We start from the raw sequence: 27,500 nt of genomic DNA on the forward strand, positions 1-27,500 counted from the left end.
ATGTTATATATACTGGCCATATTGTTCAGATTGCGTTATTTTGTCACGACTGTACATTACTATGATGTCTTTGTAATTTCTGAAAATATATATTTTTTATCATAAATTCATCGCTAACCGAGCATTACTGACCACTGCTGACCACTATCTAAACGTTCATATTGCAGTATTTGTGACAGTTATGCAGTATGAACACTGAAATAAACTTTTGAGAGTTTACGAATGTAGGCAGAGCGGTTAGGCAATAGCTGACATACATGTGTGTATGTATGTATGTATGTATGTATGTATGTATGTATGTATGTATGTATGTGTGTATGTATGTATGTATATGACTATGCCTCTCAAACAAGAAGGCAAGACTGGCTCAGTCTTAGTGCTGCAGCCTTGGGGGCTAGCTGACCTTTGGGAACCATCCCAACGCCGACTGGCCTAAAACCCTCTTGGCCGAGAGAGTGGGGATGTAACTTGGGCTCTTCTGGACGAAAAAAACCCACAAAACAAACCCTCAGATGTCACACTCTGTGACAGAACAGGTAAGGTTGATTGTTGCCACAGTTGAACTATAAAAAAAAGAAAGAAAAAAAAAGACCTTTGCGACTTGCAGACGCCATGATAAGATAGCCTGTGAAATCTAAAGCCTGACACCCTCCTTCCCCTTCAAGCCACCCTCGTCCCTCTAGCATCTCTACTGCCTCTGCCGTCGTTGAAAGTTGGACCCCACGTGAGTCAACCACTCTGTTCCGACAATGACGGGCACTCGTTTTACAGGACGTTTATATAGGATACGATTGTATTGCTTACGAATTACAGAGGTGACGTTTACTATTCAACAGACATACAGTAAAAATACCTGCGTGTATGTGAAGCTGTGTAAGAAAATGAAACAAGCTCAGAGTTGTGCAGCAAGTCAAATACATATGCTATAAACGCGTGATTTCTATTCAGAGCTACGCATAGAAAACTGTACATTTTATGTGCCTATACCGACACTCATCTCCCTAGAATCGCCAGCGACGGTATGAAGCAAAAAACATCGCAGCGAACTAACCAACCATTTCCGAGAAACAAAAAAGTAGCCACTTCGCTATATCTGGTTTGAACTCTTCACGGGGCCGACTATAATATTCGCTATATGCGGCGGCTTCGTTATAACCAGCGTGATCGCTCGCTGGGGACCCCCAAACCATTTTGTTATAAGCGGCATTTCGTTACATCCGACTTCGTTACATACGTCATGTAAAGAAGGATTGTTGCCGGGACCAGCCTTTTTGCTTCGTTATATCCGGCATTCGTTCCATCCGACTTCGTTATTAGCGGCTTCGACTCTGTGTGTGTGTGTGTGTGTGTGTGTGTGTGTGTGTGTGTGTGTGTGTGACTGAATCCTGACTACACAGGACACGAATGATGAGCGCCTGAATGCAGCTTTCAGTAGTCTGCACGTTCTGACAAACAACACCTCCCAGACTCCGTGTTCGTAAAGCGCTTAGAGCTTGATTTCCGACCAAGGATAGATGCTAAGTATTTAAAAAAAAAAAAAAAAAAAAAAAAAAGGCAGCTCTCGGTCGTCTATATCAGGAAGGCAGCCTGTTGAGCAGAAAATGACCCCGTGTTTGTTGTAAAGCATTCAAAGCTTGGTCTTTGACTGAGAATGGGCGCTGTACGTAGAAATATCCATATCGTTCTAAACAGCGTTGTTTTTTTTTAAAGAATTTTTTAAATTAATTTTGTGTGTGTGTGTGTGTGTTTAGCACAAATCCGGATCAGAGCTCAAAGCTTGGTCTCTGACCGGAAGTGGGTGCTATACGTAGAAATATCCATATCGATCAAAATTGCGGGTTTTTTGTTTGTTTGTTTGTTGTTTTTTTTCCAGAAATTCGGGATCAAAGCTTAGAGCTTGGTCTCTGACCGATAATGGTGGCTTTTCTGATAAACATCCATATCGATCAAAAACAGCGGGTTTCTGCAGAAATCCGGATGGGAGCTTAGAACTTGGTCTCTTAGCGAAGATGGCCGCTATTCGTATAAATATCCACAGCGATCAAAACCGCAGCGGGATTTTATGTGTGTGTGTGTGTGTGTGTAGAAATCCGGATCATCTTCACGGGGCGGAGTCACGTGCAGTGGGCGGGGTCACCGGTCCAAAACGCCTACCCCATGGCGGAAGTACAGCCCGCTGCGGAAAGCGAACAGGCGAATGAGGTCTACTTCAACCGTGTGGTCACCCTCTTTCCTCCACCCCCGCCAGGTCTCTGTTTGTCTCTGTCTGTCTGTCTCTGTCTCTGTCTGTCTCTGTTTGTCTGTCTCTGTTTGTCTGTCTGTCTTCCTTTAGGGGGAGGGCTGGATATAAAAAAAAGCATGTTACTTGCTTATCTGTTACCCTCGATAATAAAGATTTTGTCTTGCCTTGTCTTCCTCTCCCTCTCTCTCTCTTACGCTTTCGTCTCAGCTTACGTACATTAATGTAAGTCGAACACACACACACACACACACACACACACACACACACACACACACACACACACATCTCTCTCTCTATGTTTGTGTTTGCACATGTGTGCGCGTGCGCGCACGTGCATGCGTGTGCGCGTGTGTGTGCGCGCGTGCATGCATGCGTGTGTACGCAAGTGCGCAGCGCTTGCATGTGTGCGTGTTTGTATGTGTGTATGTGTGCGTGTATACGCGTGCGCTCGATCGCTAGTGTTTTCTCACAAGTCTTTTTTTATTTTATATTTTATTTATTTATTTATTTTTAAATTTATATTAATTTCACAACGGTGCAACAAACGAACAGATGGAGCCCCTCGTAAACCCGGCAGCCGCGTGAGACTGGAACGGGGTAGCCACCTGTACGACTTCGAGTTCCTCGTGCCCCCCACCTGCCCCAGCAGCTTCAGCGGGGTGCACGGCTTCGTTCGCTACCTGCTGAAGGCCGTGGTGGAGCGGGCCTGGAAGGTGGACTTCAACATGCGCACCATCACGGTGGAGTCGGAGCTGGACCTCAACACGCTCCCGGAGGCTCGGGTACGTAACGGGTTACACCCTGGGTACATCCTGGTGGCTGTAGTGGTGGTTGTGATCGTAGTAATAGCGGTTGTGAGCTCTTATCCTTGGCTGGAAGTCCTCCTAGGAGACGGAACTCCGAAGAAAAAACCAGCACCTGCCGAGGCCGTCCTACACTTGGCAGTATCTGCACCTGTGGGACTGTGAGCGTCGGTAGGCGAGAGAGTGGGGAAAGAACTTCACAACTCCTCTTCACTAAAAAAAAAAGTAACCGCATCCAGAATCGGCCTCTTCTCCCATATGAGGACACACACCGACAGATAAGCCTGCCTGCTTACTCGTCCGTCACCCGACAGGAGACTCCATTAATTAGCAGAGGTTGTAGTAGTAGTAGTAGTGGTAGTAGTGAAGGTGGACTCAGTTCAACATGCACACCATCACTGTGGAATCAGACCTCGACCTCAACACCTTTCCTGAGGCTCGGGTACGGTTACGTTACTTTCTGGCTTACATGACACCCGGGGTACATAATGGTGGTGGTAGTAGTAGTCGTCGTTGTCGTCATCCTCAACACCTTCCCTGAGGCTCGGGTACGTACGTTAGGTTACGTCTGGCGACACGGCGCCCGAGTATATTATGGTGTTGGTGGTGGTGGTAGTAGTAGTTTTGGTGTCATATACTGTACCATGTCAAACTGATGCAAACTAGGCCTATTGGTTTGCTCTGCTTGGCCAAATTTCGCGCGGCTAACGGTGAAAAGACGGGCCCACCCGCTCTCAGCCAATCAAACGCCTCTAAAAACTATAAGCGCTTAATCATTCCTTTGGCCAAGGCTCTCCACGCCATCTTGTCAGGTTTACGCTCTGTCTCGTCTTACGCTTTTTTCGGCTATTCAGCGTATCCTTTTGGCCTTATTTTGTTGCATGCGGATTGTGTTTATTGTATTCTTACATTCTGTGTACTCGATTCGACTCGGCACCCTCGATTCGTTTGATTTTTTCTGCCTCTAAGTCGATCCTGTCTTTCCTTTCTCTGTTGGGGGTCGGATTTTCGCTGGGTGCCTAAGCGCGGGTTCCATGCCTCGTGTGCCATACCACGAAGGCAGGGAATCATGATGCTGGGATTGAGACTCGGTAAGAGACTCTCCCAGGCCCGGAGCTCATGATTCCTCCCGATACGGACCGCGGCGATGCGTCGTTAGACGCTGATCGCGGAGGCGACGTTCGTACCAGTAAAACGGTCATGAAGGGGACCGGGGGGAAAGAGGTACGAGCGTCGCCTCCCGAGGTGTCCCAGCGCGAGGCAGGGAGAAGGGTGAATGGCAAGTCATCTCCGTGCTGTGGGGACTCGCAGCTAGGCGCGGACTCCCAAGGGGAGGCCGCGCCCGGCCATTACCCGGGTCCCCACTCGGAGACGGCCCTCACGTGCCCCATTGTTGTTCCCCCTCCTCCCTTCTCTGTCGACCCCCCTCCCCCACCTCCTTTTGGGGGGGGAGAAAAATTTGGTTCCGGGGGGGGATCTCTACTTTGCCCACCCCAGACCAAGCCACCCCAGTCTCCCCACGGGAGGGGATTCGGGGCGCGTGGCAACCTGCTCTGCAGGTCTTCCCGCTATCCGGCCGGTCTCCCCTGCTGGGGGAGGCCCGTGCGTGTCAGGCGGTTCCGGGCAGTCAGCCCGCTCGTCTTCGGGCGGGACTGACACCCAAGTCGGACCTGACCTCCCTCCGACTTGGCCAGGTTGTTCCCTTCATGGAGGTCAACGCACCAGTGACCCTTGGGGTTCGGGTCACAGTATGGCTGGTGCCCACGGGTGGTTACCCCCATTCTACCCGTACTGGGGTGCACCTAGGGTGCACACTGGGTTGCCGGGAGCACCAAGGGCCAGCCCCTTGTCCGCTCCCCACCGGACCCAACCCAGCACATCTCACAGGGTGACACACACAGCCCCGACAAGTGGGATCGACTTCTTGTCGGTCAGGTCGAGCTCCTCGACCAGTATTGCCACTCTGTCCACAAATCGGGCCTCTGTCAACCCACAGGTGACCTCCACGGTCACAACGGCCTCCTTGTCAGGACCGACGGCTGCTCAAGGGCCCTACTCGGCCCGGCGAAGCCGGCAGTCCCCACCTGCCCAGCCCTCGGTCCTACAGTGAGATGAGTGGGTGTTTGTCCCCACACAGCACTCGTGGGTCACTCTTGCATCCAGGGGCGCCCTCTCTGAAAAGGTGTGGCACCCACCATCCCAAGCATGGTTGGACCTACGGTCCACACACTCCCCACCCGCTTCAGGTGTCAAGGACATAACAGTGGCGGCCATGGTCCCGGCTCGGGATCGTCCCAGCTCATCCCGCTGGGCTGACCACAGCTCACAGGACGCCCCAGTGGGTACATCCACTTGGGATGGCACCCAGCAGGGGATGGACTGCGAACAAGAGTGGGAGCCCCTGTCTTCGGATGAGGACGAACAAGCAGATGAACACTCTTCGCCCACATCCCAGGGGGGACAGATTGAGCCCATGCCTCCCTAGGGACCAGCCTGAACCAAACTCGGACTTTGCCGAGCTCCAACTGACCCTCCCCAATAGGGTCACGTATGCCGAATCAGTCCCTCAGGCTACTTTGTTACCCTTGACCCTCCTTACGCCATGTGACTCTAACTCTAGAACCACAAGGCAACTCAGAGTGCCAGAAATGGTGCAGGTATGGCTTAATAAGCCAGCCCGCACTGTCAGGGGTGCTGCTTCCATCCCTCCTCCAGGCTAAAACGTTAGCAGAGTGGGACAAATTGGCCCGCCGCTGCCCCCTCGAGGTTTCCACGGCGTACACCTTCGACACGTTCCTTCACAGGGCCAATGAGCTGTGGGAACAGTGTCCGGTTAATCAGGACAAGGGGTCTCCTTCCTCAGTCCCGCCGGGCCTCTTCACCGACCAGAGGTTACACGCTTTTGGCAATAGGGTAGCATCTGGTCTCACGGCAGCTGCAGACACAGCTACCAGCCTTCACTTCAGTACTGTGCTAGCGCGGCGTGATGCCATTTTCAGCCTCTCTAACATTCCTGTGGAGGAGAGGGCTGCCCTGCGGTCCATCCCAGCACAGCAGCACTCCCTCTTCGGCCAGTTCCCGCCCCATTTTGTCAGCCACAGGGCAGGGACAAACAGGGAGGTGGCCTCATATTTGGCCCACACCTCTCATGGGCTCCAGGGTTCTATGCCATTGAAGAGACCGGCCACCAGGGCCCCTCCATATACCACGCCGCCTGTCAAGGCAGCGTGTGCTGAATCAGGGTCAGAGGAATAAACCACCTTATGTCCGTCCAAGCCGACTGGCCATGCCCAAGGCCAGAAGGCAGCACCCCCAATGACTGGGCCCCGATTCAGCACCACCAGTCGTTCAGCCCCTCCAAGTAGGAAACTTGTCCCGGCATGCACATCAGTGGTGTGCTCTGGGACTCAACGACGGGATTATGTCGGTGCTAGAGTCTGGGTACATGCTGTCTTGGGTGGAGGACCTCCCCCCTCTAAGATCCACTCCTCCTCCTTAGGTGCCCAGCTCAACGGAGCAGGAGAGCGTCCTAGAAAAAGAGATATCGCACCCACTCCTCATGGGGCTATATCTCAACTCTCGGACCCGGGCCCCGGTTTTTACGGCTGGTTGTTGGTGATTCCAAAGGTCTCGGGAGGGTGGAGACCAGTTTTGGACTTGTCCCCCCTCAACAAATTCCTCCCCAAAATCAAATTCAAGAGGGACACACAGGCACAGATTCGGGAGACCATCCAACAAGGTGATTGGCCTACCTCTATCGATCTGGAAGATGCTTATTTTCATATACTCATCCATTCGGCATCCCGTCGGTACCTGAGGTTCGTGTGGAGGGACAAGGGGTTCCAGTTCCCGGCCCTCCCATTTGGTCTGTCCCTTGCCCCTTTCCTGTCTACCAAGGTGCTGCGGGAATTGGTGTCCATCGTCCGCTCGGAATCCATTTGTCTCTGTGTGTACCTGGACGACTTGCTTATCCTGGCCCAGTCGCAGGCCCTGTGCCTGAGTCATACGGCCAGACTTCTAGACCTTTGCTCCCAACGGGGCTTCCTCATGGACCAGCAGATATGCGATCTGTCCCCACGTTAGTCCTTCGACTTCTTAGGGATGAGATTCGACACGCGGTCTATGATAGTCTCTCTGGCGCCAGATCACTGGGACCGTCTGGCAGGCCTCCTCAGCCACTGGCGCCACTCCTCCCAAGATACAGCGTGGACACTTTCTTCCCTCTTGGGCATGATGGAGTCCACGGCACCTCTCATTCCCCTGGACAGGGTTCTCAAGCGCCCTCTCCAGAGGGCACTGAGGTTACGCCAGTCCCAGAGCACTCAGCCATGGGATACCCAGATATGTCTGGGCGAGTGGTTCCTCGAGGTGACATCAGAGTGGTTAATCACCCCCCTTCGGACACAGGGGGTGCCCTTAGCCCCACCTACTCTTCAGGTGGCACTCTTCACAGACGCCTCCTCCCTGGGCTGGGGAGCCCACATGGACTCACTCTATGCAGCAGGGACTTGGTCCCCGGAGGAGCGCCTGTGCCACATCAATGTTCTGGAACTGGAGGCAGTTCGCAGGACTCTCCTGCACTTCATGGGGGAGGCCACTGCCAAGACCATCCGCTTGTTCACGGACAAGACGACGGTCGCATGTTATGTGAACAAATGGGGGGAGCGCACTCGGCAGACCTCTCCATGCGGACTGAGGCTCTCCTCCGTTGGTGCCACAGCAAGGGCATTGCACTTTCAGCGAGACGCTGAGCACGAAAAACCAACTTCTTGGCAGATGCTCTTAGCAGGTCCAAGAGTGTCATACGCACAGAGTGCACCCTGGACAAGGACAGCCTTCAGGGGGTGTGGGAACAGTGGTTTCGGCCGATGGTGGACCTTGTTCAACAAGAGACTTCCCACTTCCGTCTCTTCGGTTGCCGACCCAGAAGCGTGGGCAGTGGATGCTCTCTCTCTAGATTGGAGCAGTCTGATTGCCTCCGCGTTTCCTCCCTTTCCAATTCTGTCCAAGGTGATACGGAAAGACAGATTGGAACACCCGCAGCTGATCCGCATTGCGCCGAAATGGCCAGTCCAGACCTGGTTTCCGGACCTTCAGTCCCTGACATGTTCCCACCCCTGGAACTTGAAACCAAATCTCATCTGCTGAGGCAGCCTCGCTCAGGCACTCCGCATTCCAATCCTCAACTGCTCCACCAGCACGCATGGCTGCTGTGCGGTCGGAACTGTCAGCATCACCATTGAAGTCCTCGACCCCTCGGTCGGCCTCTGTGTCGGCTGTGCTGACCCAGGGGTGTGCCTCCTCTGACCTCCTCTCCATAGTCACCAGAGCAAGGAGGCAGGGAACGGAGACTTTGTATGACTTTCGCTGGAAGAAATGGTTGCGGTGGTGTACAGCTCAGGGCATTACCCCTACGAACCTTACGAGCATGCAGCTGGCCAACTTTCTGGCTCTCTGCTCCTCCGTTCATCCTGTCTGCTAGTTCTGGGCGAGGGTACAGGTCTGCCTTCTGTACCACATTGCAAACAGCTAGGTGGTTCCGCCTTGGAAGCGGATTGCCTGCTCAGAGAGGTGGCTAGGGGTGCCCCTCTGAAGGAAGCTAGAGACCCCAGAAGAGTGCCCCTCTGGGACTTGTTCCTGGTGCTGGATTTCATTCGAAAACAGCCCTTCCTACCATTGGGGACTATTCCTTTTGACATCCTCACCCTCAAGACCACTTTCCTTCTGTGGCTGGCCACAGGCAGTCATAGAAGTGAGCTGCATGGGCTTAGTGGAATGCCACAAGATCTGGCCTTCCACAGAGATGGTTCCATCACTATTCGTTTCCTTCCAGAGTTTCTGGCTAAGAACCAAGACCCTGAGGTTCCTTCCCCCTCTCTGAGAGTCAGACCTTTGTCTGATATTCTTGCCCAAGATGAGGATAGGCACCTGTCCTGTTCGGTGTCTCAAATATTATTGGGATAGGTCTCGCCATAGGCGTTCTTCTCAGAGGTGTCTGCTCATCTCCCTCAATGAGAATTACAAGAAAGACATCGCTGCAGGCACCATTTCCCGCCAGGTTTCCCAAGTCATTCGTAGAGCCTACTCTCATGCACACAGGGATATCAGCTGTCTTCATCCCAGAGCACACGAAGTGCGGGCCATAGCTACTTTGGCTGCTTTCCAGCACTCAGTGCCAACGCAGCATGTCTTGGAGGCAGCCTTCTGGTGGTCTGAGAATCCCTTCATCAACTTCTACCTCAGGAATTTCCGTATGACCAGGGCTGACGGTTCCAAGGGGATTTCCTTTGTCGCGGCTAACACTGCCGTCTCAGTTACAAGGGCTCCCCATATGAACCAGTAGGCGTTGCCCTCCTCCATTTGCTTTAAATTCTGCATCAGTTTGACATGGTACAGTATATGACACCAAAAGGAGGAGTTTGTATTATACTCCATGTTTGGTGTTAAATATACTTACCATGTCAAACTCGAATGCCCGCCCGTCCGTCCCCGCGTCTCCGCCGTGGTTCTCATGGGGCATTTTTGTTCATGGCCACGGAATGATTAAGCGCTTATAGTTTTTAGAGGCGTTTGATTGGCTGAGAGCGGGTGGGCCCGTCTTTTCACCGTTAGCCGCGCGAAATTTGGCCAAGCAGAGCAAACCAATAGGCCTAGTTTGCATCAGTTTGACATGGTAAGTATATTTAACACCAAACATGGAGTATAATACAAACTCCTCCTATTAGTAGTAGTGAAGGTGGACGTGCTCACCATCGCCGTGGAATCGGAACTCGACCTCAACCCCTTCCCTGAGGCTCAGGTAACGTTACTAACGTTACGTTTGGCTTGTATATATATATATATATATATATATTTGTATTTTTTTTAATCACAACATGTTTCTCTGTGTGAAATTCGGGCTGCTCTCCCCAGGGAGAACGCGTCGCTACACAACAGCGCCACCCATTTTTTTTTTTCGTATTTTTTCCTGCGTGCAGTTTTATTTGTTTTTCCTATCGAAGTGGATTTTTGTACATAATTTTGCCAGGAACAACCCTTTTGTTGCCGTGGGTTCTTTTACGTGCGCTGAGTGCAAGCTGCACACGGGACTTCGGTTTATCGTCTCATCCAAATGACTAGCGTCCAGACCACCACTCAAGGACTAGTGGAGGGGGAGAAAATATCGGCGGCTGAGCCGTGATTCGAACCAGCGCGCTCAGATTCTCTCGCTTCCTAGGTGGATGCGTTACCTCTAGGCCATTATTCGACTATACGGCACCCGGGTACATTATGGTGGTGGTGGTGGTGGTGGTAGTGGTAGGAGTAGCAGTAGTGAAGGTGGACGTCAACATGCACACCATCACCGTATAGTCGGACCTCGACTTCAACACCCTCCCTCAGGCTCGGGTACGTACGTCACTAGTGTTCAGGATGCTGTGTGATGATCATGCTGTTGTTCCTGTGTTTGTTCAGGATCGTGTGGGATGATCATGTTATTGATCCTGTCTTCAGGATCGTGTGAGATGATCGTGTTATTGGTCCTGTGTTCAGGATCATGTTATGATGATAGTGTTACTGTTCTAGAGTTCAGGATCCTTTATGATGATCGTGCTAATGGTCCTGTGTCTCTGTTTGGGGTCCTGTTTGATGGTTTTTGATTTTGTTCGTGTGCCTGGGTTTCCAGATCATGTGTGATGATCACGTTATTGATCCTGTGTCTTTGTTCAGACTGCTGTATGGTGACCTTGTTGTTGTTGTTCCAGAGTTCAGGATCCTGTGTGACGACCGTGTTATTATTCCTGTGTCTCTTTTCATGATCCTGTGACATGATGATGTTATTGCTCCGCTCCTGTGTGTCTGTTGAAGATTATGTAAGAATGATTCGTGTTACTGGCTCGTGTGTTCAGGATACTGTGTGATGATCGTGTTGTAGCTCCTCTGTCTCTGCTCAGGATCGTGTTATTGATTCTGTGTCTTGTGTTCAGAATCCTGTATCATGATCGTGTTCTTTTCCCCTTTGTTCAAGATCCTGCGCAATGATCGTTTTATGGATTATTTGTCCCTGTTAAGTGCCTTGTATTATGATCGTGTTACAGCTCCTGTGCCTGTGTTCAGGATCCTGTGAGATGATCGTGTACTCGTTCCTGTGTTCTGTTCAGGATCTTGTATGACGGTTTTGGCATTGTTCCCATGTTCAGGACCCTGTGCGGTTGTTCTGCTAGTATTCACGTGTCTCTGTTCAGGATCCTGTGTGGGCGTGTCATTGTTCCCTGTGTTCAGAATCCCGTTAAGATGATAGTGTTGTTGTTCCCGTGTCTCTGTTCAGGATCTTGTGTGAGCCTGTCATTGTTCCCTGTGTTCAGGATCCTGTGAGATGATAGTGTTGTTCCCGTGTCTCTGTTCAGGATCCTGTGTGGGCCTGTCATTGTTCACGTGTTCAGGATCCTGTAAGATGATAGTGTTGTTCCCGTGTCTCTGTTCAGGATCCTGTGTGGGCGTGTCATTGTTCCCTGTGTTCAGGATCCCGTTAAGATGATAGTGTTGTTCCCGTGTCTCTATTCAGGATCCTGTGTGGGCCTGTCATTGTTCCCTATGTTCAGGATCCTGTGAGATGATAGTGTTGTTCCCGTGTCTCTATTCAGGATCCTGTGTGGGCCTGTCATTGTTCACGTGTTCAGGATCCTGTGAGATGATAGTGTTGTTCCCGTGTCTCTATTCAGGATCCTGTATGGGCGTGTCTTTGTTCACGTGTTCAGGATCCCGTTAAGACGATAGTGTTGTTCCCGTGTCTCTGTTCAGGATCCTGTGGAGTTGTCAGGGGACCTGCAGGTGTACCACCTGTTGTTCCACTCCGGCGACTGCCACGCCACCTTGCGGCTTCCGAGGAAAGGTGTGATTCCTGGGGAGATCCTGTCAACGGAGTTTTCTGTTCAGAACGGGTCACACCAGGAGCTGCACAAAGTGTCGCTGCACCTTAAAATGGTATTGATTGATTTTTTTTTATGCGTGATGCTGATGTGATGCTGCTGCTGATGTGATTATGATGATAATGATGATGATGATGATGATGGTGATGATGATTTTGTTGATGATGATGATGTGATGGTGATGATGATGGTGGTGATGATTTTGTTGTTGATGATGATGATGTGATGATGATGATTTTGTTGTTGATGATGATGATGATTATGATGATGATGATGACTGATGATGATTGTGATGATTTTGTTGATGATGATGATGATTATGATGATGATGATGATTGTGATGATTTTGTTGTTGATGATGATATTGATGTGATGTAATTGATAATCTGTGGGTGGATAAGTGACAGAAAAATTAAAAGTTTAAATGTCCCATAATTTTCAAAGTTCCAAATCCACTATGTCAAGGGCTTCGGCATAGGAAGGTGGGACTTAATCAATCCTCTCATTCCGCCGATTTTTTTTTTTTATTCTTAACCTTCCTCCAGCCGAAGTCGGGTATCCATTCACACCCGAGTGGAGTGAGGATATTCGGAGAAAAGTGCCTTTGCCAAGGGATACCACACCATGCCAAAACTTGGGCCTCGACGTCTGACCACGGATGTGGACGGAAGAAGAAGAAGAGGAATTTTCAGGAATTTTGTTGTCCTGTCACACATATCGGTGATTGGAGACATTTTGTTGTTTAGAGTATTAATAATGTATGCTTCTTCTTCTTCTTCTTCTGCGTTCACTCGTATGCACACGAGTGGGCTTTTACGTGTATGACCGTTTTTACCCCGCCATGTAGGCAGCCATACTCCGTTTTCGGGGGCGGGGTGCATGCTGGGTATGTTCTTGTTTCCATAACCCACCGAACGCTGACATGGATTACAGGATCTTTAACGTCCGTATTTGATCTTCTGCTTGCATATACACACGAAGGGGGTTCAGGCACTAGCAGGTCTGCACATATGTTGACCTGGGAGATCGTAAAAATCTCCACCCTTTACCCACCAGGTGACGGACCCTCAGATTGACAGTCCAACGCTTTAACCACTCGGCTATTGCGCCCGTCAATAATGTATGCGTTTGAGTATTATTGTATGGCCGATTCTGTCACAGAGCCTTCTGCTGTCACTGAATCAGACTAATCACTTCTGCTCTCTGTCTCTGTGTCGGTGTCTCTGTCTCTGTCTCTCTCCTACTCCCTTTCTCTCTCTTTAGTGCTCTCTCTTTCTTTTTGATTTTTACGACTACTTGATTAAAATAAATGACAAAACGAACCAGTGGCGAAAAGACAATTCTGTATGCACACACACACACACACACACACACACACACACACACACACACACATCACACATACATCGCATTCAACACACACACACACACAATACACATACACACACACGTACGCACACACACGCAGACAAACACACACACACACACACACACACACACACACACACACACACACACACACACAATGCAGCCTCCTTTTTTAATATATTTTTTTTCCAATCTTTATTAATTTCTTTGACTTGCCTTCCAACCCTGCACAGGAAGTGCTGTACAGAGCCCAGGGCCAGAAGTGCACGATGGAAGTGAACCTGTGCAAAGTGAGCCTGGGCAAAGTGCCGGCCGGGAAGACCCTGGAGGGGAGGGACAGGGGGCTGCGTGTTCCCCCCACCTGTCCCCCCTCCGGCTTGCCTGGCTGCTCCCTCATCGCCATCAGCTACAAGGTGGAGGTGAGGTCCTTATTTTCACGTTGAAAAAAAACAACAACAACGACAAACAAACCCACATTCATCCTTTTTTTTTCACTTTAATCCCCCCCCGCGCCCCCCAGCAAACATCTTTTTATTCACGTTGAAAAAACAAACATCCTTTCATTCGCATTGCAAAAACAAACATCCTTTTATTCACGGTGAAAAAACAAACATCCTTTATTTATTCACGTTGAAAAACCAAACATCCTTTTTTTCACGTTGAAAAAACAAATATCCCTTTATTCACGTTGAAAAACAAATAAACATCCTTTTATTCACGTTGAAAAAAAATAATCCTTTTTTCACGTTAAAAAAACAATAACCAAACATCCTTTTATTCACGTTGAAAAAACAAACATCCTTTATTTATTCACGTTGAAAAAAAACAAACATCCTGTTTTCCCGTTGAAAAAAACAAACATCCTTTTATTCACGTTGGAAAAAACCCAAACAGTCATCCTTTTTTCACGTTGAAAAAAACAAACATCCTTTTATTCACGTTGAAAAAACAAACATCCTTTTATTCACGTTGAAAAAACAAACATCCTTTTATTCACGTTGAAAAAAAAAACAAAAACAAACCCACAAACAAACATCCTTTTTAATTCACGTTGAAAAAAAACAAACAAAAAAACAACAACCCACAAACAAACATTCTTTTATTCACGTTGAAAAAACAACAAACGAACATCCTTTTCTTCACGTTGAAAAAACAAACATCCCTTATTTATTCAAACTTCTTCTGCGTTCACTCGTATGCACACGAGTGGGCTTTTACGTGTATGACCGTTTTTACCCCGCCATGTAGGCAGCCATACTCCGTTTTCGGGGGTATTTATTCAAACAAACATCCTTTATTTATTTACGTTGAAAAAAACAAACATCCTTTATTTATTCACGTTAAAAAAACAAACATCCATTTTTTTTACGTTGAAAAAACAAACATCATTTTTTCACGTTGAAAAAACAAACATCCTTTATTTATTCACGTTGAAAAAAACAAACATCCTGTTTTCACGTTGAAAAAAACCCCAATCATCCTTTTTTCACGTTGAAAAAAACAAACATCCTTTTATTCACGTTGAAAAAACAAATATCCTTTTATTCACGTTGAAAAATACCAAACAAACATCCTTTTATTCACGTTGAAAAAAACAAACATCCTTTTATTCACGTTGAAAAAATACTCCACAAGTATCTTTTTATTCACGTTGAAAAAAAAAAAAGAAAAACAACAAACATCCTTTTTTCACATTGAAAAACAAACAAACAAACACCCAAATATTACAAAGAACCAAAAAACATTCGACGAACAAACGATTGACAAACGCTAACAATAGCAGGGGAAAGTAATCAAAAGAAAACGACAACAACAACGATAACAACAACAACAAAGAGCACCAACACCAAAAACTATATACATAACAGACAAATCATCAGAAACTGGTCCCAGTACATATTCGTGCAGAGCACCACATTTTTCTATAAACTGGAGCAGGAGGTGAGTTCCTGATGATGACAGTGATCGTCCACAGCACAGTGATGACAAAGATCATCTACCACACACTGTGGTCACAGCATTTTTTTTTTTTTTTTCTTGCTTGTGTTTGCTGGTTCATGTGTGCTGGTGATGTGTCACAATCGCTGTTGTTAGTGTGTGTTTGTGATGTCACAATCATTGTTGTTTGTTTGTGCTGGTGATGTCATAATCATTATTGTTTGTTTGTGCTGGTGATGTCAGATTCACTGTTTGTTAGTTTTGTCCTGGTGATGTGACAGTCACCGATGTTAGTTTGTGCTGGTGATACCATAATTATTGTTGTTCGTGTGTGCTGGTGATGTCACAGTCACCGATGTTAGTTTGTGCTGGTGATACCATAATTATTGTTGTTCGTGTGTGCTGGTGATGTCACAGTCACTGATGTTAGTTTGTGCTGGTGATACCATAATTATTGTTGTTCGTGTGTGCTGGTGGTGTCACAGTCACTGATGTTAGTTTGTGCTGGTGATACCATAATTATTGTTGTTCGTGTGTGCTGGTGATGTCACAGTCACTGATGTTAGTTTGTGCTGGTGATACCATAATTATTGTTGTTCGTGTGTGCTGGTGATGTGACAGTCACTGATGTTAGTTTGTGCTGGTGATACCATAATTATTGTTGTTAGTGTGTGCTGGTGATGTCACAGTCACTGATGTTAGTTTGTGCTGGTGATACCATAATTGTTGTTGTTGTTTGTGTGCTGGTGATGTCACAGTCACTGATGTTAGCTTGTGCTGGTGATACCATAATTATTGTTGTTGGTGTGTGCTGGTGATGTCACAGTCACTGATGTAAGTTTGTGCTGGTGATACCATAATTGTTGTTGGTGTGTGCTGGTGACGTCACAATCATTATTGTTAGTGTGCGCTGGTGATGTCACAATCAGTGTTGTTAGTTTGTGCTAGTGATGTCACAATCACTGATGTTTGTGCTGGTGATGCCACAGTCACTGATGTCAGTTTGTGCTGGTGATGTCACAAACACTTGTTAGTTTGCGCTTGTTATGTCACAGTCACTGATGTTAGTTTGTGCTGGTGATGTCACAGTCACTGTTGTTTGTTTTGTCCTGGTGATGTCGCAACCACTGATGTTTGTGCTGGTGATGTGACAGACACTTGTTAGTTTGCGCTTGTTATGTCACAGTCACTGATGTTAGTTTGCGCTTGTTATGTCACAGTCACTGATGTTAGTTTGTGCTGGTGATGTCAGCGGTTGTGATGTGAGAATCAGATCCTGAATGGAAGCCTTACTCCTCACATAACGTGTCAATGTGAAATAAAATAATATAAACATAATATGTTTCAAGAAAGTAGCCAATAAAATACTGAATGGCACTCCACACATATCTTATCAGTGGGAAAGATATTAGAACGGACAAACGTGTAGCGAAAAGGAAATTTTTTTTTTAAAAGGCCAGGATAATACTTGATAATTGCATTATGTACAGAGCAGTTAAAAATGATTACGCGAAGACCATAAATGATCAGCTCAACTCATAATTAAATATTAATCCAAGCATTATTACCAAGCTAACGAACACTACACTTTTGAGTTGTGTGTGTGTGTGTGTGTGTGTGTGTGTGTGTGTGTGTGTGTGTGTGTGTGTGTGTGTGTGTGTGTGTGTGTGTGTGTGTGTGTGTGTGTGTGTGTGTGTGTGTGTGTACTTCTGAGGTGTGTGTGTGTGTGTGTGTGTGTGTGTGTGTGTGTGTGTGTGTGTGTGTGCTTATTTACAGCTGAAAATCAAGCCTGCACGGTTGTCTCTGAAGCGGTTAAAACTGACCAGTGACATCATTGTTGGCACAATTTCTTTGAATGTGGGACCGTATCATGACAGCCCACCCGACTATTGGTCTTGCTGTCGTAAGTGTGGATTGTGCCGTGTTGTGTTATGTCGTGTCGTGTTGTGTTGTGTTGTGGCATGTGATATATTGTGTTATGACACGGTGTGTAACGTTACCGTGTTGTGTTAGATCATGTTGTGGTTAGTTGTAGTAGATCACAATTATGGTGATGTATCAGGTGGGTGGTATGCTGTGTTGAGTGTCGTTATGGTTTGTCACCTTGCACTATGTTGTGTTTTTTTTTAGTCATGTTGTGTTAAATCGTGTGTTGTATTGAGTCATGTTGTGTTATGTTGTGTTATATCATGTTATGTCACCGTATATTATAATGAGTTAAATCATATGTTATGTCACCGTGTGTTATAATGTGTTAAATCATGTTGTCTTAAGTCTTCAGTACTCCGTTTTTATGCATTGCTCTATTGAGCTTTCGTTTTCCATGCAATGTCCCACAGCCCCTTATAGTTTGCGGCACGGCATCCGACCTTCAGTCTTGGAATCTGTTGGGGAATTGTTTTAAAGTCCATGTTCAATCTATGCAATTTGCTGTCATGTGTTATCAGATGAAAACAACAACAGCAAAACACACGAAAGAACAAAAACAAAACTAACTTATCTATACCTCTTACCCTTTCGCTGCCAGGAAAATAAGATTTAAGTGAAATCTATTTGCCAGGGTTTTTTCACAAAAAACGGGTATAAATTTTCAAAAAATTCTGTGCTCTTTGTTATTGGAGAAAGACCCATAAAAGTATATATTTTCTGAAAGGGAAATGAATAAAGAATACAAAACACATGATGTTTTCCCATTTTATGCATTTTAAGTGACATGCTGTTGTTTTGAAATCAGTGTTTTGTTTTTTGTCACATTTTCAACTTGTTCATTACAAACATTAGTCTGGTAATTTGCACAAAAATATCATTTTCTGGACAAATGGATATCTGCACACACAAAATCATACTAGAACAACCACAATATAAAAAAAATGAAAAAGAAATAGATGCATTGTGACTTCTGCAAGTGATAATATGGATGTGAGGCCACGCCCCCTCAGTCTCCACCCCCCTCCTCTTCACCCCTCTCACACCGTCACTTCATCACACCGCGTTGGATGAGTGCCAAGAAAATAGCTCATACGGTGCCCTGCTAAAAATTCGGTGACCTGTCGTCTGCTAGAGTTGAACAGCCTGCATCACTCACTGATAGTTGTATCTTGGCCACTCTCTTGATTGCTCCCTTTATTTTCTATCAAATCGTCCTATAAATGTTCACCACTGTCTTCTCCTTCGATTTTATGCTCCAATTCTTTCTGAGCATCAGCGAAAGAAAGTAATCTTGGTTGATTTAGTTCGCCACGAGCGCATGTCTTGAGCACGGAGTCAGTCCGACATTTTGTTGAGCGAGCGAGGAGAGGAGCCAGGCAAAGACTGCGGCCAGTAACCCAACCAAAACGTTCAAATAAAGGACTGCCTTATGACGCAGATGGTGTTTCTAGGTATGAATAGAATCCAGAAAGATTCCCCAAGCTAAAGCTACCAGCATTTTTGTCAACGAACTGAATGCAAAGCAGGGAAAAGTCAGAATATTTCGATGACGAGTTATCTCGTCATTGTGGCATCGAAGCATACATGCTTGCCATGACGAGTTATCTCGTCATGCAGGCAGCCTAGGGGTGTCTTGCATGCCTGCAGATTTATTTCACTTGGTAGTGTAGTGTGCCCGTCTCTTAGATTCGATCTTTATTTTGATGTACCGCATCATTTGCTTTATCTATTACCATCCATTATCGGGAGTATGTCGAAGGCACTTGATGGTTGTGAGTTATTGTTATCCTCCACACCTCAGAAGAGGATGAAAATGATTAGACTGGGTTGTTCAAATGGGAAAATCGACTGAAATGGGTGTGTTTTCCAATATATTTTATTCTCAGCACCAACATACGAAGACGTCATGGCGTCATCCCCACGGGTACTCCACACAGACACTGGCGGTGCCAGCAGTGCACATACCAGCTCCACCCTCGTAAGCGACAGCGACGCTGCTCCCGTGCAGAGAGCCACTCGGCGTCACACGCTGCCTCCCCGTTACAACGACGAGCCACGCGTGACGGTGCTCAGGCAAGCCAGCTCCCCCCTGTCAGTAGAGTCCCCCGGAATCGGAACCCAGCAGCTACAACCCGCGCATCCTCTGATGCGTCCTCGGGCAAACACTGGTCCGTCTGCCAGGAGGCCGCGAGCTCTAGGGAGATGACTAGAGCGGACTGGAGGCGAGAGTGGGGACGGACCCGCTGGGGATGAAAACCTTGTTGTATCCAGCACCTCCATTGCCTCCGCGGATTCTTTGTGAACGGACTGGTTCTGTGTTCACAGCCAGTGATCTTTCGCCACCTGTGTTTTTGAGCCTGACTTGTTGAACAAGACTTGCTTCCTTTTGCTGGTGATATAAATCATCTGAACTGTTAGCAGTGTTTACTGTTCCTGGTGAGATGAATCATCTGAACTGTTAGCAGTGTTTACTGTTCCTGGTGATATATGTGATAGAGTAAGCTTGGCTAGGAGCTGTGATTTATTGAGATATTGAAGAATTCGCACATCCTTGCTCACAGCACCAAGTTGTAACAAGGTACACTTGGTGGTAAAGGGCTGTGGTTTAGGGATGGATTGAATTTTGATAAAATAATTTAAACCTTAAAGGGAATAATTGGATCTATTTTGTTATGGATCAATATCCTGTCATCAGAATATTTTGAAGGATCTTAATCCTGTCGGCGACGCCACTTTTGTAGCCGAATTGAGTGGTTATTCAAGGGTACGGACGGTACAAAAGAACTAACTAAATGATTTAAAGGATTAAAGGATAACAAGAATTCCCGCGCACAGGCCAGGAACATAATTATAGAGGCCAGTCACAAATGGGTTTTTCTATTGTTTTATTTACAATAGTTATGTAAAAAGAGAAGACATAAAAGAGAAGACCTAAGAAGAAAAGACCTAAAAGAAGATAATGAGAAGAGAAGAACTAAGAGAAGACATAAAAGAGAAGACTAAGAAGAGAAGACAGTGCCTGGAATGACACAAACGTCATTAGCACATGTCGGCACAAGTGAATAGTAAAGCACATGTATACATATTACATGGAAAGACTACCACTTGTTAATGCATATGTGTGAAGACCAAACACTGACATCAAATGACATTTCTAATACATTTAAATAGTGCAGTTAAAGTGATTGAAGCTATGCTGATTTAGTGAAAGTACACTGACAGTATAGATTAGGTAAAGCTTATACTGTATCAAAGTGACTCAAATGAATCAGTTTATCATGTAGCACTATACTGGAGTAAGCCCTATAGGAGAGGGCATGATAACTAAATTACAATTAACAGACTGATACATACCAGGTGGGTTTAACCAATAACTGATATTAATCAAACACTATCTTGTAATCACCACAACAGAATACTACACACATCTTAGAGTACTAAGAATTAGTGAAACACTGTAACCTTCATCAGTGACAGCAAATGAGAAAGAACGCGTCATATGCACTCACTAGAATATTCTCGAACAAACTATCAGTGTCCCCAGACGTCACTGACTGTGACGTTAAGAAGAATCAAATGGAACACTGCTCCAAGCATATGACGACATGGTGATTATTTAGATCAATCATAGCCGAGCTGTGACTAACATGTCAAAGCAATAACTGAACATACTCATATGAACACAAGTACTGTGTCGAACAATACAGTATACAAATCAACACATTCTACACACTAGTACTTACAGCGATACGTAGCGAGATGTCGGCCATTGTGGGAACACACACGGCAAACACACTGCTCGTGACACAGCAAGAGAGAGAGAGAGAGAGAGAGAGAGAGAGAGAGAGAGCAGGTCTGGTCAGATGACTGACCAGGTATGAAATGACTTCATCACTCACTGTGCCAATTTATACAGGTTAAGTGAACTACAAAGACAGTCACGTGTGTTGCGAACAGATCAACTCTAATCCGGCCAAATCTGACAACAACTTTGTTTCTTACAAGATGTTCAGTGACAGGTTTCTAAATGATTCCTGAACCGATTTACGTCGGATAAGTTGCAAAAGAAAGAGTTCAACGCCTACTTTCTAATGAGTATAAAATAAAGTGTTGACTATTTAAGATGAATTTGTAATATTAATTTAAGTCACCTGAACAGGGTCAGTTTTAATGAGCTCGTCGCTGAAAATTACAAACTGCATTAAATCAGTTTAACGTAGGCAAACACAAATGGAATGGACTTAAAGATAGAATTGCGATGATTCTGCCAGTGTATAATACTTGTAGTTTACTGATCTGACAAATGATATATTAACTAAATATGGTGGACCAGAAACACAGATTCCAGCTCAGCCAATAGCATACCACGACGCCAGCGTCGAGGAGTAGGCTGTCTGGCGAGAACAAAATGATGTAAGCGGCTTTGCATTCAAACTGGGAGTGACGTCACACATATTCTGCTCGCGGGTTAGTTGCGAAAACTGTCTTCTGCTAATACAGCTTGTGTGTGAATCATTATCTGAAGCCTAAGAGTGCTGTATGAAGCAGGATGAAGCTAGCATAGCACTTGGTCACATATAAATCATTTGAACTGTTAACAGTGCTTCCTGTTGCTGGTGAGATAAATCACTCTGACCTGTTAGCAGTGCTTCCTGTTGCTGGTGATATAAATCACTCTGACCTGTTAACAGTGCTTCCTGTTGCTGGTAAGAAAAATCATCTGAAGTGTTAACTGTGTTCACTGTTCTTGTGAGATAAATCATCTGACCTGTTAGCAGTGCTTCCTGTTGCTGGTGAGATAAATCATGTGACCTGTTAGCAGTGTTTACTGTTGCTGGTGATATAAATCACTCTGACCTGTTAGCAGTGCTTCCTGTTGCTGGTGATATAAATCATGTGACATGTTAGCAGTGCTTCCTGTTGCTGGTGAGATAAATCATGTGACCTGTTAGCAGTGCTTCCTGTTGCTGGTGAGATAAATCACTCTGACCTGTTAGCAGTGCTTCCTGTTGCTGGTGATATAAATCATGTGACATGTTAGCAGTGTTACCTAATGCTGGTGATATAAATCATGTGACCTGTTAGCAGTGCTTCCTGTTGCTGGTGATATAAATCATGTGACCTGTTAGCAGTGCTTTCTGTTGCTGGTGAGATAAATCACTCTGACCTGTTAACAGTGCTTCCTGTTGCTGGTGAGATAAATCATGTGACATGTTAGCAGTGTTTACTGTTGCTGGTGATATAAATCATCTGACCTGTTAGCAGTGCTTCCTAATGCTGGTGATATAAATCATCTGACCTGTTAGCAGTGCTTCCTGTTGCTGGTGAGATAAATCATCTGACCTGTTAGCAGTGCTTCCTGTTGCTGGTGAGATAAATCATCTGACCTGTTAGCAGTGCTTCCTGTTGCTGGTGAGATAAATCATGTGACCTGTTAGCAGTGCTTCCTGTTGCTGGTGAGATAAATCATGTGACCTGTTAGCAGTGCTTCCTGTTGCTGGTGAGATAAATCATCTGACCTGTTAGCAGTGCTTCCTGTTGCTGGTGAGATAAATCATGTGACCTGTTAGCAGTGTTTACTGTTGCTGGTGATATAAATCATCTGACCTGTTAGCAGTGCTTCCTGTTGCTGGTGAGATAAATCATGTGACATGTTAGCAGTGCTTCCTGTTGCTGGTGATATAAATCACTCTGACCTGTTAGCAGTGCTTCCTGTTGCTGGTGATATAAATCACTCTGACCTGTTAGTAGTGCTTCCTGTTGCTGGTGAGATAAATCATGTGACCTGTTAGCAGTGCTTCCTGTTGCTGGTGAGATAAATCATCTGACATGTTAGCAGTGCTTCCTGTTGCTGGTGAGATAAATCATGTGACCTGTTAACAGTGCTTCCTGTTGCTGGTGAGATAAATCATCTGACATGTTAGCAGTGCTTCCTGTTGCTGGTGAGATAAATCATCTGACATGTTAGCAGTGCTTCCTGTTGCTGGTGAGATAAATCATCTGACATGTTAGCAGTGCTTCCTGTTGCTGGTGAGATAAATCATGTGACCTGTTAGCAGTGCTTCCTGTTGCTGGTGATATAAATCATCTGACATGTTAGCAGTGCTTCCTGTTGCTGGTGAGATAAATCATCTGACATGTTAGCAGTGCTTCCTGTTGCTGGTGAGATAAATCATGTGACCTGTTAGCAGTGCTTCCTGTTGCTGGTGAGATAAATCATCTGACATGTTAGCAGTGCTTCCTGTTGCTGGTGAGATAAATCATGTGACCTGTTAGCAGTGCTTCCTGTTGCTGGTGATATAAATCATCTGACATGTTAGCAGTGCTTCCTGTTGCTGGTGATATAAATCATCTGACATGTTAGCAGTGCTTCCTGTTGCTGTTGAGATAAATCATGTGACCTGTTAGCAGTGCTTCCTGTTGCTGGTGATATAAATCACTCTGACCTGTTAGCAGTGCTTCCTGTTGCTGGTGATATAAATCACTCTGACCTGTTAGCAGGGCTTCCTGTTGCTGGTGATATGAATCACTCCGACGTGTTAGCAGTGTTTACTGTTCGTGTTGAGATAAATCATGTGACCTGTTATCAAGTCTTCCTTTTCCTGATCACATGAATCACTCTGATTTGTTAACAGACCACTGTTTCATTTTCCTGATGACACGACGCATCTCTCCTTTGAAGCTTGAAAAGCAGGCACGTTTGGGCACTAGCAATGAAAGCTTTGCCTGGAGAAAACGAGAGTCCACAGTCCAAGGATAGTGGCAGGTGACTTGAGGGCCATTTACTAAGACTTTCAGTCTACGTTCACCTAGGTACGATTTTATCCACGCAAGGGCGACAATACCAGAAATGTCCTTTTACATAGATGATATTAGACGATCAAGTAGCAGTTCTATTGGACATATAAACAATATCAGCAAACGTCGTTTCTTTAAGTGATATTAGAGGACATGAGGCTGCTGTACAGGGCGGTAGCAGTTACGCATACCATTTTGATGATGATGATGATATATGGATATTTATATAGGGCCTATCCTTGGTCGAAGACCAAGCTCTAAGCGTTTTACAAACACGGGGTCATTTGCACAAAAGGCTGCCTACCTGGGCAGAGCCGACTGACGTCTGCCATTGGACGCTTATCATTCGTTTCCTGTGTCATTCAATTAGAGTTCAGGCGCGCGCGCGCGCGCGCACGCACACACACACACACACACACACACACACACACACACACACACAGACAGACATGTGACATTTTTACATGAATGACCGTTTTGTTTATTTACCCCGCCATGTAGGCAGCCATATTCCGTTTCCGGGGTTGTGCATGCTGGGTATGTTCTTGTTTCCATAACTCACCGAACGCTGACATGGAATACAGGATCTTTAACGTGCGTTATTTGATCTGCGTGCGTATGCACACGTAGGGTGTGGGAGGGGTGTTTTTGACTCAGTGTGAGTTGAAGAACCTTACCTGCGCGAAAGTGTGTCATCAATGTCACTGGGAGCGTTGATGTTGTTAACTTTTTACATTCATTATCCTCTTGTTAAATCAACAAGTCTCCCATCCTCGCCGCCAATGTGGTGTTGTAATGTCTGCATGGGTTCTTTGAAGATCGGTAGCGATGAGATGACCACAGTGCCTATCAGGCCGATAACTCTTGTGTTACATGATTAAGTAAAAGTAGGAGCATTACGTCCCTTGGATTGTGTGCGATCGTGTGCACTCGCACAAAATCATAACCGAGGACACTGCACTTATAAGAAGTCCATGAAGTAATTTTGTTTATTTGTTTGTTTATTTATTTATTTTAGTTATTTTTTCTCGTGTTTCATTTGCTTCTTTATTTGTTTAATTATCTATTCTCTGACTGATCGCGTCAGTTGGGTTACGCTGCTGGTCACGTCAGGCATCTGTCGCTTGGCAGATGTGGTGTAGCGTATGTGGATTTGTCCGAACGCAGTGACGCCTCCTTGAGCTACTGATACTGGTACTGCCGCTTGGCAGATGTGGTGTAGCGTATGTGGATTTGTCCGAACGCAGTGACGCCTCCTTGAGCTACTGATACTGGTACTGGTACTGTTTATTTGTACAGTACTTCTATTTATTATAAATGCTCATTTCTGATTGCGCTCATTTTGGATTCCACCTTCCATGCACCTTTTTTTTTTTCTCCAACTCACCATTGACCACCCCCCACCCCCACCCCTACCCTCTCCACATTACCTTTCGAACGGTAACAAATGTGACAATTATTACTTTAACCAACATGTCTCCAATCGCCAGTACATGGGATGGGACATTCTAAAATAAAATTCTCTCCCCCCCCCCTCCACCTCTTGCGCGGTCGGATTCAGTGTAAGTATTTTGAAGTGTGAACTGTGAACGCTGGACGTGGAATTGTAAATCAGAGTGAAACTGTGAATGATATTAAGCAACCAGAACCTTCTTGTCAATGATCCTCTGACGAACGTGCTATCCTCCATCAGCGTGGTGAGTTCTAGACCAAAAATAGCATCAGAGGAACACACCCGCTGTTCTTTTTTTTTTTTTTTTTCAGTATTGCATTTTAAGATTGGTATTAAAAAAAAAATCATCCATTTTATTCAGCAAGGACATCTGCTGACAAAGCATGTCTATCATGACCGTTATGTTAATGTCTTGAAAACCACCCATTGCCAACATTGTTTATTGTTTGTTGTTTTATGGTTGGTACTGTGTACTATTATATGCAATTTGTATGTTATCTGCAGGTGATCTGTTTAGAAAAACAAAACAAAAAAACAAAAACAAAACAAAACAACAGGCTGCCACCTTCAGCAACAAGGAACTCTGCTTGTGCCTTGGTCGTCCTTTCTGTTAGCCTCGGTGGTGCCTCCAGCACTGTCAGATGCGCTACAGTAATGAGTAAATGATGATAGAGAACTATACATTAGTTCGCTGGGTACATAGAATAGTGTAACTCCGATCGGAAGCCTAAAAATGTTGAAAATTAATTTTGTGTAATGAAATCTCTGTGAGATTTCCGGTTACGCCTTGTGAATTCTTTTACTTATATGTGCATTCCTGTATTTTTTCACTGCTTTTTTTTTAAAATCTAATTTTATGTAATCCATTCGTTTCGCTTAAAGAGAACTAAGTGCCTCAGTTTCTTTACGGTTTGTTCAGTTTCACATAATCCATTCATTTTGTGTAAATTGCTACGTGCCTCCATTGCTTTACATTTTGTACAGTTTTACACGATCCATTTGTTTTGAGCACAGTGACCCGGGTGCCTTCACTTTGTTTCATTTTTTGCACATTTGCTTTTGTATGTTTAGGGGACTTTGTACTGTCCGGAATTCCCAGAGACTGATTGATTTTATTGTTTTATTGTATATTTCTCGAATGGGTGTGTACATTTTCTGTTTTCCCACTGATTACTGTGTGCATGTGGTTTTATTCCGGTGTCAGCATGCATTAGTTGTTTCTATTGACAACATCATGTGCGGCTAATAGAGAATGATTGACGCGAAACCCCCCCCCCCCCCCACCTCCTCCCTACACACCCTTCTCTTTCAGAAACTCTCTGAGCTATCAGGGTTGTGAGTCGAGGAATGAGACTGACCATCTTGAGATCAGTCACAGCGCTGTAACTTACTGTACACATTTCATCAACCGCCTCCTCCATTGTAATGGCATGGCTACAAACTGCCATTGTAGATCCTTCCCTTTTTGTGATAATAATCACTTGTCTCTACGCCTGTATGGGTCATCACTTACTTTTCCCTTCAGCGGATTGCACTGAATGATTTGATGCGAGATCATCCGTCTTGATGGTCATGGGGTCTCTGACAGTGTCATCCAACGTGGTAATAGTCCTTTGCTGCCGTCATAATAGTCGTAACTGTCGCCATGACAGTGTCCGTCGTTCTATCATCATGACAGTCCCTGCTATCCGTGTCGATAGTTCCAGTCTTTGATCTGGACAGTCCCATTGTTATCAGATCGTGGTCAATATGTCAAACGACTGAATAAAAGAAATTGAATAAGAAATCCAACAACAGAAAGACACACAGAAGGCAGGTGATAAAAAAAAAAAAAAAAAAAAAAAATCGAATTCAACATAAGAAATAAAATCCATTTTTGACAGCTGCTGTCTCAGCGCATCTATTATTATTATTATTATTATTATTATTATTATTATTATTATTAATATCATTAATAACATTATTATCATTGTTGTTGTTGTTTTCGTTGTTATTATTTTTCTTTTTACACATTATTGTTCTACAACAATATACACCACTATCAGGTCTGGAATCTCTCTCTT

General features: G+C 45.5%; 1 protein-coding gene across 3 annotated transcripts in view; it reads left to right on the plus strand.

Annotated features, from left to right (window-relative positions):
* Positions 1–21,855, plus strand: part of LOC143282401 (arrestin domain-containing protein 17-like) — a 26,389-nt gene extending 4,534 nt beyond the window's left edge. For all 3 annotated transcript variants that reach the window (XM_076588031.1, XM_076588030.1, XM_076588029.1), the window contains exons 3-8: positions 2,087–2,248; positions 2,795–3,024; positions 11,824–12,006; positions 13,553–13,738; positions 17,034–17,160; positions 19,073–21,855. In XM_076588031.1, coding sequence (XP_076444146.1) covers positions 2,087–2,248; positions 2,795–3,024; positions 11,824–12,006; positions 13,553–13,738; positions 17,034–17,160; positions 19,073–19,392 — 1,208 coding nt within the window. In that variant the 3' untranslated portion in view covers positions 19,393–21,855. The remainder of the gene's footprint in view (positions 1–2,086; positions 2,249–2,794; positions 3,025–11,823; positions 12,007–13,552; positions 13,739–17,033; positions 17,161–19,072) is intronic.
* The last annotated feature ends 5,645 nt before the right edge of the window (positions 21,856–27,500 follow it).

The sequence above is a fragment of the Babylonia areolata genome, chromosome 5 (assembly GCF_041734735.1).
Source record: "Babylonia areolata isolate BAREFJ2019XMU chromosome 5, ASM4173473v1, whole genome shotgun sequence".
NCBI classification, from domain to species: Eukaryota; Metazoa; Mollusca; class Gastropoda; order Neogastropoda; family Buccinidae; genus Babylonia; species Babylonia areolata.